General features: G+C 45.8%; 1 protein-coding gene across 6 annotated transcripts in view; it reads right to left on the bottom strand.

The window, feature by feature from the left end:
• Positions 1–13,494, bottom strand: part of FAM20A (FAM20A golgi associated secretory pathway pseudokinase) — an 82,252-nt gene that overhangs the window by 37,490 nt on the left and 31,268 nt on the right. For all 6 annotated transcript variants that reach the window (XM_030208495.1, XM_030208494.1, XM_030208491.1 and 3 more), the window contains exon 2: positions 885–1,072. In XM_030208495.1, the coding sequence (XP_030064355.1) occupies positions 885–1,072 (188 nt within the window). The remainder of the gene's footprint in view (positions 1–884; positions 1,073–13,494) is intronic.

A 13,494-nucleotide genomic window follows, 5' to 3' on the forward strand; every position in this document is an offset into this window, starting at 1 on the left:
TTCCCCACTCCTCTTTCTCTCTGATAGTGATGGGCAGTCAGAAAATTTTCGTTTCGTGTCTCTTCTTGTGTCATTGCCAGGAACGTTAGGTTTATTCATTTTCTTTTGGCCATTTTGTCGCCACGGAAGCAAAGTCATTGAGTGAGTGCCCTTTCAACAGAGTACATACTGTTTGCAAAGAGGGCACACTCTTTCGGAAAGAGGGCAAACTCTTTTGCCAGCAAGATTCACGCATGCCCAGTGGTTCACACGTGCACAATGGTTTGAATGTGTGCGCTACCATGGCAGGGCACTTTCTTTTGAAAGAGTGCACATTCTTTGCAAATTGTGTGCATTCTTTCAAAAAAGTGCACACATTGACAAACAAAACTCTCCCAAAATGTGTGTGTGGGGGTGGGCTTGCTCACTTTCTTTCATTAACGACATGCAAAGACATTTGGGGACCATTTTACTAAACTGCGGGAAAAAATGCGGGTGCATCTTTTGGGTGTGTGCGGGGCCAGTTTTTGCCACGGCCTTTTTTTAAGGGGCCGGAAAATGGACGTGCGGCAAAATAAAAAGCAGCACGTCCATTGACTTCATGGTAAGGTCTCACACGCTACCCGGGTGGTAGGCATGCGGTATGCACCCACTGCTGTTTACCGCTGGCTAAGCGCCACGCGGTAGAAAATAGAAAATTATTTTCTTCTACGCGTTTTCAGCGCATGCCAAATTCAGAATTACCGTCCGGGGCACACGGTAGCCAGGCAGTAATGCTGATTTGGCATGCGTGTAGGCCTTTATGCACCTTTGTAAAAGGGCCCCTGGATATGCTGTTAACATTTCTCATGTCTTTGTAAACGACAGCCCCGTCCTTAATGTTTGATGTACTATTTAGCTCTTACCAGCGCTGATGGTGTTAAAGTTGCTGATATCTTCCAGAAGTTTGGGAACTGTAAGACTGTCTCTAGGATACAGTCCAGAATGACTGATTTCCTGGTGGAACCGGAGCCAGTTTGCCTGCAGGTTCAGCTGTGCTGCCTGTATATCGGGGTAGGTCATGTTCAGCTCCTCTCTGTAAAACTTTTGTTTCCTGCAACGCAAATTTTTTTTTTACAGACCTCATCATTAAAAACTGAACTGCTTAATTCTATCGCTCTCCAAGTACAGGCCAAGATCACCGAAAGCCTGATACTTAACCACCTCCAAAACCTGAAAATGGTCAACTTCTTACGTGTGTTTGTTCTGTCTTTAGAGCAGATTATTAGACTTTTTTGATAATACTTTCGCTTTGGGTCCTGTCCAGTCCAGCTGCTCATTACCTGCTCTAGAAAAAATTCACTTATTTGGACTGGATATAAAATGTTTTAACTTTACAGATGTTCTTTATTATTTTCTCAGAAAGGCATCAGCTTCTCACATTCATATGATATTAGCCCAACAGAGCCAAACACTGCAGAAAGTTCAACCAACTCGTCTAACTCAACCCTTCTCAACCCGGTTCTCGGGACACCTGGGTTTTTCAGGATATGCACAATGAACATGCATGAGATAGACTTCCATACCAAAGAGGTAGTGCATGTAAATCTATCTCATGAATATTCACAGGGCCGCCGAGGGGCAAGGCCGCCCCGCCTCCGCACCCCCCCCCCCCGCCACTGCTGCCGCCCCCCCATCGCTCCCCCCCGCCGCTGCAGTCCCCGGTCTCACCTGCCTGCCTCCACGGCTCCGGGCCCCCTTCATTCAAAGCAGCAGTCGCAGATCGCGTCTCTTCTGGCCTTCCCTCCCTGTGTCCCGCCCTCATCTGATGTAACTTCCGGTTTCCGTGAGGGCGGGACACAGGGAGGGAAGGCCAGAAGAAAGGCGATCTGCGACTACCGCTTTGAATGAAGGGAGCCCGGAGCCATGGAGGCAGGCAGGTGAGACCGGGAACTGTAGCGCTGGCGGCCTGACCCCGGCGCCGGGCCCCCGTTGGAGGCCCAGGCCTGGGGAATTTTTTTCCCCTCTGCCCCCCCCCCCTTCTCAGCGGCCCTGCATATTCATTGTGGATATCCTGAAAACCTGACTGGCTGGGTGTGCTTCAAGGACTGGGTTCAGAAGCACTGATCCAGCTCAGTGTTTCCCAAGTCCAGTCCTGGACTACCCCTTGCCAGTCAGGTTTTCAGGATATCCACAATGAATATGCATGAACTTGATTTGCAAAAACACTGCCTCCATTATATGCAAATCTCTTTCATGCATATTCATTGTGGATATCCTGAAAACCTGACTGGCAAGGGGGTACTGCAGGACCGGACTTGGAAAACATCGAGCTGGCTGACACAAAAAAAACGTAGTCAGGATCACGACATGCATGTCTTTTCTTTTCCTATTTTGCATTTCATTTTGAAATCGGTTAAAAGGGAATTCTTGTAGTTAGGACCTAAATTTAGATACGAATAGTGTGTCCAGTTTATAGAACAGGAGTGCCTGCATGTGTCATTAGCATCAGTAAATGACAATTACATGCATAAGTGCTATTCTATAAATGGTGGACCAAATTCTACAAATAGCGTCAAAAAATCAGCGCCAAAAAAATGAAAACAGTGAGTGCTATTCGAAAAATGGTGCTAAAAGTTAGGTACTCTTTTTTGTTCAAGAAATATTTGTTGGAGATTCTACAGTTTCCCCCTGAAGCTATTCCTCCCTTAAATAAAACTCATTATTTACCAATATCTAATCAAAGTCGAGTAGATCAAGTTGGCCTTGGGGAAAGTGATACAAAATCATGAAATTCAACAAGGATTGCAAGATAGTTCAGCTTTGTTGGAAGAATCGCTGAGTGAAATGACTTCAAGACGTACTTTAATAGTCTCATTTGTATTCGAACAGGATTTAAATTCTGCGCTAAAGTTATACTTTAAGAATTCTACAAAACCTTTTTGTGGACACAGAATCTGGATCTATCCAGACGTAGCAAACTCCACACAGGATAGAAGGCGGAAATTCTTAGCATTTAGAGATGAAACAAGATCGATAGGTGCAAAATTTCTGCTAGCCTATCCGTGTAAATGTATAATAAGACACTTGGACAACAAGTATATCTTTTGGGAGCCCAGAACAGCTGTGATTATTTCTGGAATTAAAAGAGTACCCAGTGGACCCAAGGACTGAGAAAATGGGATCAACATGAATAGAGAGAATACGGCCAGGCCAGTTTCTGGATATACTAGCCGTTGAGCCCGTTAAAACGGGCTAGTGTGGGGTTTTGGCAAGGCCCCCTCCCCTCGCCGCTGCCCCTCCCCCCCAGGGCGCCGCTACCCCTGCACCCGGCCCGGGCCCTCTCTTCGGTATTGAACTTACATCGGCGAAACGCAGGCAGCACGCAGATCAGCTGAGCTCCCGTCGGCCTTCCTTCTCTGCCTGTGTCCCGCCCTCGTGTGACGTAACGTTGGCGAGGGCGGAACACAGGCAGGGAAGAAAGGGCGACGGGAGCTCAGCTGTTCTGCGTGCTGCCTGCGTTTCGCCGATGTAAGTTCAATACCGAAAAGAGTGCTCAGGCCGGGTGGGGGGGGGGGCGGCGGTGGCGATCTCGGGGGGGGAGCCGTAGAGGCGACCTCGGGGGGGGGGAGCGGTAGCGACGTCGGCGGCTTCGCGCAGTTTCCCTCTCTGTCCCACCCCGTCATCACGTATTGACGCGGGGGCGGGACAGAGAGGGAAGTCTCTACTGCGCATTTGCAAGTGAGTCGGTCACTCGCCATTTATGTGTTTGGTATTATTTTCCTTATTTGGTTCTCCTTACCTTCAAACACGCTCCCCCCTAAACTTTTCTCCCTTTTTATTTTTGGTCTAAGAAAGAGATATTTAATTTCTTAACTATTAAATTCTTCTATTTACCTACATCTCTCTGTATTACAACTTGCAAGTCAACCTTGTATAACTTGTAAAGTATAAATAAAATTGTTGAAAGTAAAAAAAAAAAAAAAAGTTAGGTACTCTTAGCAAGCTGAAGTTACAAAAAAAAAAATGTAATGATGAAATCTAATCACCACGAGCCAATACAATTTGAAGTGATTCAAATGAATATAGTGGAGAAAAGGACCTCAGTAGTCTACGCCTGGCAGTAGAACATATTATTCTCGATGCCAGCTTCTTCAAGACTCCGTTATTATCATCGGTCAAAAAACTCCACTTGTTTATTCATTGAATCAATTATCACTCCATGAATCTTATGGGTATTTCTAAATAATTATGACTCTCTACGGCACTTCATAAGGTATAGACTATGCCACGTAGATCTCTGCCCAACGGGGCTCTCTGTTTCACTCTATCGTTGAGCATCCTCAGGGGGCTAAGTAACTTGTAGCCATTCAGTGTGCCTGAAAACGTACAAAATAGCGTCCACTGTCTCTAGGACGCCGACACAGTGGACGCCATTTTGTAAGTTTTCAGGCACAGTGAATGGCTACAAGTTACTTAGCCCCCTGAAGAAGCTCAACGATAGAGTTAAAGCCTGACTGGATTTTGGTTTTGGCACTGAAACTGGACTAAAATCGAGGTTCAGTATTTTTGGCTAAACCTGAAACTCTTGCCTCCCCCTGTGATTACTACCCCCCCCCCCCCGCAATCACGCTATACCCCCTACATCCCACCCGACCACCTGCAGGCCCTCGCTGGGCCTACCTTAAGAAGCCCTAGTGGTCTAGTAGCCTGTTCAGGGGCAGGAACGAACCCCACTCTTTCCTGCCTAGTGCTGTAGCTCAGTCAAATGGCTGCCAATGACAAAGTAGGCCCAGGAGAGGGGTGCTGCCGGGGGAAGGGGGGGCCTTTTGGTTGGGTAAGGGGAGGGAGTCGGGGCTATTGCGAAGCAATTTCATTTTCAGTTTTGCTTTTTACTTAAACTGAGCGGCCAATTTCAGTCGCAGATTCAGTTTTGACAGAAACCGAGCATCTTGGTTTTGGTCAGGCTCTAGTGTGTGTTTGTGTGTGTGTGTGTGTCTGTCTGTCTATGTGTGCATCTCTGTGTGTTTATTATGTGTGTATGTGTGTTTGCATATGAGTCTTTTTCTATGTGTGTGTGTGTGTTCTTATTTGCGTGTAAATGTGTCTTTGTGTCTATGTATATAGACAGACAGACAGATAGACGGATGGAGCCTCCCCCGTAGGGACCATCGCTTGAGCGAAATGCACCTAAAAAGCACCGAACATTCTTATCTTGAATTGATGGATACGAAAAACCTATTACATGATATGACACAATTGTATATTTTCAAATTTCTACCCATCTGTCTTTATAACGTACAAGAGAGGTTACAATCTCAATATAAAAACAATGCACATATAACATTAACACTACCACACCAAACTCTACCATATCAAATACAACTAACAAATACACAGCAACATAAATGCCCATCACACAGCAGATCCTATATAATAAAACACACCTCCAACATTCTGAAGCTGACTGCATGGCTGAGGCATTCCTGCTCTCTGTATTCATCTCCTGAATTGACATCACGTACTTCCGGGTTCGTCACAAGCAGAAGTGACCAACCACACGAGGTTTCTCGGCTTCAGAATGTTGGAGGTGCATTCTATTAAATAGGATTGGTCAGTTCCTTGAAGCACAGCCAGAGCTCAGCGTCCTGCACAGTAACGCTCAGACACCAGAGAGAGAGGGGGGGGGGGGGGGGGCTGACACCAGAGAGAGAGAGGGGGGGGGCCTGACACCAGAGGGAGGGAGGGGGGCCTGACACCAGAGAGGGGGGGGGGAGGTATCTCTGTCACACACACACTCTTTCTCTCTCACAGTCAATGTCTTTCTCTCTCTCTCACTGTCACACACTGTCTCTCACACACGCTAGTCTCACACTGTATCACATTCACTCTCTATGTGTCACACAGTCACTCACACACTCTCTTGGTCTCATACAGTCAGTCTCACAGAGAGTCTGTGTCTCACACACACTCTCTCTCTCGCACACACTGTATCTGTGTGAAACACACACTCTCTCTCTCACACTGTGTCTCAAATACGCACTTGTACACACTCTCATTCTCACACACACACTCTCTCTCACAGACACACTCGCATCCAGACTCACTCTCTCTCTCACACACACACACTCGCACATTCACTCTCTCTCTCACACACAGTCACTCTCACATACACTCTCTCAAACATACACACTCCGAGGAAAACCTTGCTAGCGCCCGTTTCATTTGTGTCAGAAATGGGCCTTTTTTACTAGTAAAATCAATAAAACATTGTATCTGAAATCAAAAGTAATAAAAAATAATACTGACAGAAGCAATAATCCTTGTAACCAGATCTATGAGCCACTGAGAATAGCTTGCCAGGTGCCCTTGGCCTGGATTGGCCACTGTCGTGGACAGGATGCTGGGCTCGATGGACCCTTGGTCTTTTACCAGTGTGGCATTCCGCATTACTTATGCACTTACGTACTTATAATAATAGCTTCAGCTGTACTTTCTTGGTAGTTAAGTTAACCCACTGCCTTGTCTCCTCACTCACCTTTATTTTGGTAGATCTTAAATTCGTAAGAAGATCTCACGCACCCTATATTTTTCTCAGTTGGTTTCATGAACAAGTACGAGCAGTTTGGAAAGTGACTGAACCATCTAATCTCTGCCTCGCTGGCGAATGGCAACATGCGCCTAACATCACCTATTTATCAGCAGAATAAACTGGGCTTTTGGAAGCTGCTGATTTTAATTACTGTTTATATCCATGCACATCCAGATTTAATAACCAGTCAGGATAGGAAACTGTCAGCGGAATTGTACAGAGACGTCTGACACCCTGTGCGGGCCTCTGATCACACCTCCTTTGTCGTACAGGGAAGATGAAGACAGTGGTGTAGCCAAGGGTGGGCCTGGGTGGGCCCATGCCTACCCACTTTGGGCTCAGGCCCACCCAGTAGCAGCACACCTATGATGTGGCTGGCAGGGATCCCCAAGCCCCACCAGCTGAAAACTCCCAACAACTGTTCCTCCTGCGTACCTTGTAAATAGCAGATTTTCACCTGTAGCAAGTAGCGACTGATACGCACTGCTCGCACTGGCCCCACAGCCTTGCCTCTGATGTATTCCCGCCTATGCAGAAACAGGAAGATGCATCAGAGGGAAGGCTGTGGGGTCAACATGAGCAGTGTGTATTAGTTGCTGCTCGCTGCCAGTGAAAATCCGTTACTTAAAAGGTATGTGTGGGGAGATGGGTTGTTTGAGAGAGGAGAGACCAAATCACTTGTGGGACAAGGCAGAGGTCTTATGCCCACCCATTTTGGACCCAGGCCCCCCCCAAAATTGGGTGTCTGGCTAAGCCCCTGGATGAAGAGAAGGGAAAAAAAAAAAGAAAAACCAAATGTTTAGACCTCTTGGTTGTTAATTTTCTAAGGAGTCTATTGTGAGTCCAGCATGCTGGAGGGCATGCACTGGGCAGAGATCACAATTCCATGCATAAATTATGCAACCTTATTTAATTTTATTTATTTACAACACTTAGAGGCCCTTTCACGAAGTGGAGGTAAGCCCAATGCTGGCTTACCGCTCGCTAAACTATAGACCTCTCTACCCTCATCTCCCCTTACGCTCCTACCCGTAACCTCCGCTCACAGGACAAATCCCTCCTCTCAGTACCCTTCTCCACCACCGCCAACTCCAGGCTCCGCCCTTTCTGCCTCGCCTCACCCTATGCATGGAATAAACTCCCTGAGCCCATACGCCAAGCCCCCTCGCTGCCCATCTTCAAATCATTGCTCAAAGCCCACCTCTTCAATGTCGCCTTCGGCACCTAATCACTACACCTCTACTCAGGAAATCTAGACTGCCCCAACTTGACATTTCGTCCTTTAGATTGTAAGCTCCTTTGAGCAGGGACTATCCTTCTTTGTTAACCTGTACAGCGCTGCGTAACCCTAGTAGCGCTTTAGAAATGTTAAGTAGTAGTAAGTAGTAGACTAACATATGCATCCAGCTTCTCCTACTTAGGCGCGCAACTGTGGAATGCGTTACCAAAAACCACAAAAATAATATACGACGTAACTAATTTCCGAAAATTGCTAAAAACCAACCTGTTCAATAAAGCATACCATAATGATCTATCCTAAATACTAGACAACAAAACTCATACCAGAACTGGACTAAACAGAACTCTCTATCAGTGGCATAGCCGGGGGGGGGGGGGGGGGGGTGCCAGGGGAGCGGCTGCTCCCCCAAATGGAGTTCTGCCAGCTCCGGCGCCTATTTTGTTCTCAATGTGTTGCATTGAAAATGTGTGCCAGCACTGGCAGAAGTCCGGTCTCGCTCCCCCCCGCGTCGTCATCCTGGCTCCGCTTCTGCTCTCTATTCTTGAATGCCTAAGTTACTCTGTCACGACTGAACCTTAACGCATTACCATTTTATTTGTCATCGCAAAAATGAATTCTTTTTACTTGATTGCCTAATCTACTCTGAGGGGCATAATCGAACGTCACCGGTGAAATAGATCACTGGCGATCTATTTTGGTGGCGGCGCTACAGCTGGCCAGAACCGTATTATCGAAAAAGATGGCCGGCCATCTTTTTTTTCAATAATACGGTTTAGCCCAGCCAAACGCCAGAGTTCGCTGGGTTTGAGATGGCCGGTTTTGTTTTTCAGCGATAATGGAAAAAAATGCTGGCGATCTCCAACCCGGCGACATCCAAGGCATTTGGTCATGGGAGGAGCCAGCATTTGTAGTGCACTGGTCCCCCTGACATGCCAAGACACCAACCGGGCACCCTAGGGGGCACTTCTAAAAATAAAAAAAATATATACAAATACCTCCCAGGTGCATAGCTCCCTTCCCTTGGGTAATGAGCCCCCCAAATCCCCCCCCCCCCAAAATCCACTCCCCACAACTCTACACCACTACTATAATCCTTATGGGTGAAGGGGGGCACCTAGATGTGGATAGAGTGGGTTTTTTTTGGGGGGGGGTTTGGAGGGCTCAACACTTAGCACCACAAGTGTAACAGGTAGGGGGGGATGGGCCTGGGTCCACCTGCCTGAAGTCCACTGCAACCAACATAAACTGTTCCAGGGACCTGCATACTGCTGTCATGGAGGTGGGTGTGACATTTGAGGCTGGCATACAGGCTGGCAAAAAAAGTTTTTTTTTATTGGTAGTGGGCGGGGGGGGGTTGGTGACCACTGGGGGAGTACGGGGAGGTCATCCCCCATTCCCTCCGGTGGTCATCCGGTCAGTTTGGGCACCTTTTTGATTAACTGATACTGATTAATGCTGCTTTTTTTTTTTCATTATCCGCAAAAGCCGGCCATCTGTTAGCCACGCCCATGCCCGCCCCTGTCCCGCCTTCGCTTCGCTGCCGACACGCCCCCTTGAACTTTTGCCGGCTCGGCGACGGGAAAGCGGCAATGGTGTCAAAAAAGCAGCTTTCGATTATACCGATTTCGCCACTTTATGTCGGAAGATCACCGGCGATCACTTTCGAGAATAAGCCTGTCTGTCATCTACGAACCTTAATGCAATATAACTCTGTATTTCTCCTTCCGGAAATGGCGATCGCTATTACGGAACAATGTAAGCCACATTGAGCCTGCAAATAGGTGGGAAAATGTGGGATACAAATGCAACAAATAAATAAAAAAATTAAAGGGAAGTACAGTGCAGCAGCCCAGCGGTAGTTCCCTCCCCCAGTGCATGCCATTTCCGGCGCTGCAAAAATATTTAAATTTTTGTAGCGCCAGTGTGTACCTGGCAGGCAATCAAAGGGTGGCAGTAAGTGCTCCCCCCCCCTACCGAAATGTTCATGCAGCAAGTGCTTCACTTGCGGCATGGCGATTTCTTGAAAAAACTAAAGAAACTTGCCTTTTACCCGCAGCGGTGAAAGGGGGCCTCAGTGCATGTCAAAAACACGCACTGACACCAGCGCAGGCCCCCTTTTGCCGCAGCTTTGTAAAAGGACCTCTCAAAATACCAGCAATCACAGGATAGCAGCTAAGGGCTACATTCTATATATGGCACAAAAAAAATCTACGCCAAAAAAAGTGCTAGTCTATAAGCCATAAGTACATAAGTAATGCCACACTGGGAAAAGACCAAAGGTCCATCGAGCCCAGCATCCTGTCCACGACAGCGGCCAATCCAGGCCAAGGGCACCTGGCAAGCTTCCCAAATGTACAAACATTCTATACATGTTATTTCTGGAATTGTGGATTTTTCCCAAGTCCATTTAGTAGTGGTTTATGGACTTGTCCTTTAGGAAACCGTCTAACCCCTTTTTAAACTCTGTCAAGCTAACCGCCTTCACCACGTTCTCCGGCAACGAATTCCAGAGGTTAATTATGCGTTGAGTGAAGAACTATTTTCTCTGATTTGTTTTAAAATTACTACACTGTAGTTTCATCGCATGCCCCCTTGTCCTAGTATTTTTGGAAAGCATGAACAGACGCTTCACATCCACCTGTTCCACTCCACTCATTATTTTATAAACCTCTATCATGTCTCCCCTCAGCCGTCTCTTCTCCAAGCTGAAAAGCCCTAGCCTCCTTAGTCTTTCTTCATAGGGAAGTCGTCCCATCCCCGCTATCATTTTAGTCGCCCTTCGCTGCACGCACCTCCACTACCGCAGGCCATTTTTCAGCGCACCTTAGTAAAAGGACCCCTAAATCTTAGCTGCAAATTTCTGGACCATTCTTCTAGCTTTGCTAGATCCCGCCTCATGCTATTCCACACTATCAAAGGTGTCTACCTTATTACAGAGTTTTGTATCATCTGCAAAAAGGCAAGTCTTATCTGTCAGTCCTTCTGCAACATGACTCGCAAAGATGTTGAAAAGATCCAGGCCAAGAAAGACTGATCCCTGTGGTACACCACTGGTAACATGCTTTTCCTCTGAGCAAACTCCATTTATCACCACCCTCTGTCTTTTTCCACTTAACCAGTTTCTAACCCAGTCAGTGACTTTTTGGTTCAGACTGAGGGCACTCAGTTTATTTATCATTCGCCCCTGTGGGACCCTGTCAGAGGCTTTGGCCTAGTGGTTAGGGTGGTGGACTTTGGTCCTGAGGAACTGAGTTGGATTCCCACTTCAGGCACAGGCAGCTCCTTGTGACTCTGGGCAAGTCACTTAACCCTCCATTGCCCTATGTAAGTCGCATTGAGCCTGCCATGAGTGGGAAAGCGCAGGATACGAATGTAACAAAAATAAAATAGATACTATTGGAGATTCTACATAGAATGTTGCTACTATTGGAGATTCTACATGGAATGTTGCTTTTTCACTAGCAACATTCCATGTAGAAGGCTGCGCAGGCTTCTGTTTCTGTGAGTCTGACGTCCTGCAACGTGCAGGACGTCAGACTCACAGAAGCAGAAGCCTGCGTGGCCACATTGGTGATCTGCAAGGGCCGACTTCTACATGGAATGTTGCTAGTGGAATAGCAACATTCCATGTAGAATCTCAAATAGTAGCAACAGTGGAGGAGTTGCCTAGTGGTTAGGGTGGTGGACTTTGGTCCTGGGGAACTGAGGAACTGAGTTCGATTCCCACTTCAGGCACAGGCAGCTCCTTGTGACTCTGGGCAAGTCACTTAACCCTCCATTGCCCCATGTAAGCCGCATTGAGCCTGCCATGAGTGGGAAAGCGCGGGGTACAAATGTAAAAAAAAAATAAAAATCTAAGTTCGCCACATCTAGCATTCCCCCTGAATCCAACTGTTACCACTCTTGGCCACACCTCAAGGATGTTTCCACATTCAAAAATCCTGGCAATAATGCCTTATGCATGTGTCAGTGTGGTGTGGCCATGTTTTAAATGTGTCTCTTCTCATGTCTTATTTATTTATTTAGAAAACGTTTAACCTGCACTGTCTTACCATTCTAGGCTATTTCCAATAAAAACATACACAATAAAAATATAAAACAACGCAATGAAACAATCCGGAAATCGGAATAATGAGTGAGGTGATTCAATTTGCAGATGACACAAAACTATTCAAGTTTGTAAAAACACATGCAGACTGTGAAAATGTGGACAAATGCAAAGCGATGCACATTGGGAAGAATAATCCGAATCATAGTTACCTGATGCTAAGGCCCACCTTAGGAGTCAGCACTCAAGAAAAAGATCTAGGTGTCATTGTAGACAAGAAACAAAACTAGTTCGGTTTGATTGCATAGATCAGAGACGCTGCTCCGATCTTCTCCGCTCAACTTCGTTTCGAGTACAATTGAGCACTATAGCTTCAATTTATTGGTAAGACACACATATTGTTTTTACATTTGGATAGAGGAGTGCGGTAGCCGTGTTAGTCCACTCTTAAGGTTATCAATAGAAATCAAACAAAATAAAACATGTAAAAGAAAATAAGATAACACCTTTTTTATTGGACATAACTTAATACATTTCTTGATTAGCTTTCGAAGGTTGCTCTTCTTCGTCAGATCGGAAATAAGCAAATGTGCTAGCTGACGGTGTATATAAGTGAAAACATTCAAGCATTACTATGACAGTAAAATAGATACCATTGGAGATTCTACATGGAATGTTGCTACTATTGGAGATTCTACATGGAATGTTGCTATTCCACTAGCAACATTCCATGTAGAAGGCTGCGCAGGCTTCTGTTTCTGTGAGTCTGACGTCCTGCACGTACGTGCAGGACGTCAGACTCACAGAAGCAGAAGCCTGCGCGGCCACATTGGTGATCTACAAGGGCCGACTTCTACATGGAATGTTGCTAGTGGAATAGCTAAATGGCTGTAAAGCAGATATTCAGTTGCACATGAGGGAAAAGTCTCAACTGCTATGGCTATGTTTGCACATGAATGTTCATTGTATAGCACATAGAAAAAGTCATCATAGACTTGAAAAACCCTCTAGTATATACTCAAAAAATATTTTTTTAATTTTTTAAATCAATCTGTGTGTAGGTCTAATTAGACTTGAAACTCTGTGATCATATCAAAATAATATCAGAAAAATGACGATAACAAAAATAACATCACTTAGCTTATCACGAATCATGGAATGATGTCGTTCTAATAAGGCGGTGGATCCAAAAAAATATATATTATGAATGCATTGGTTCCTACGGTCCCGTTTCGTAAATCTTCATCAGGGAACCCGCTAATTCATGGAACCCCGCACCTAAATCGCTATATTTGCAATGCAATTCCCACGAAACTCGTGTCTTCTTTCCAGAAGACACGAGTTTCGTGGGAATTGCATTGCAAATATAGCGATTTAGGTGCGGGGTTCCATGAATTAGCGGGTTCCCTGATGAAGATTTACGAAACGGGACCGTAGGAACCAATGCATTCATAATATATATTTTTTTGGATCCACCGCCTTATTAGAACGACATCATTCCATGATTCGTGATAAGCTAAGTGATGTTATTTTTGTTATCGTCATTTTTCTGATATTATTTTGATATGATCACAGAGTTTCAAGTCTAATTAGACCTACACACAGATTGATTTAAAAAATTAAAAAAATATTTTTTGAGTATATACTAGAGGGTTT

This window comes from Microcaecilia unicolor, chromosome 6, assembly GCF_901765095.1.
Source record: "Microcaecilia unicolor chromosome 6, aMicUni1.1, whole genome shotgun sequence".
NCBI lineage: Eukaryota > Metazoa > Chordata > Amphibia > Gymnophiona > Siphonopidae > Microcaecilia > Microcaecilia unicolor.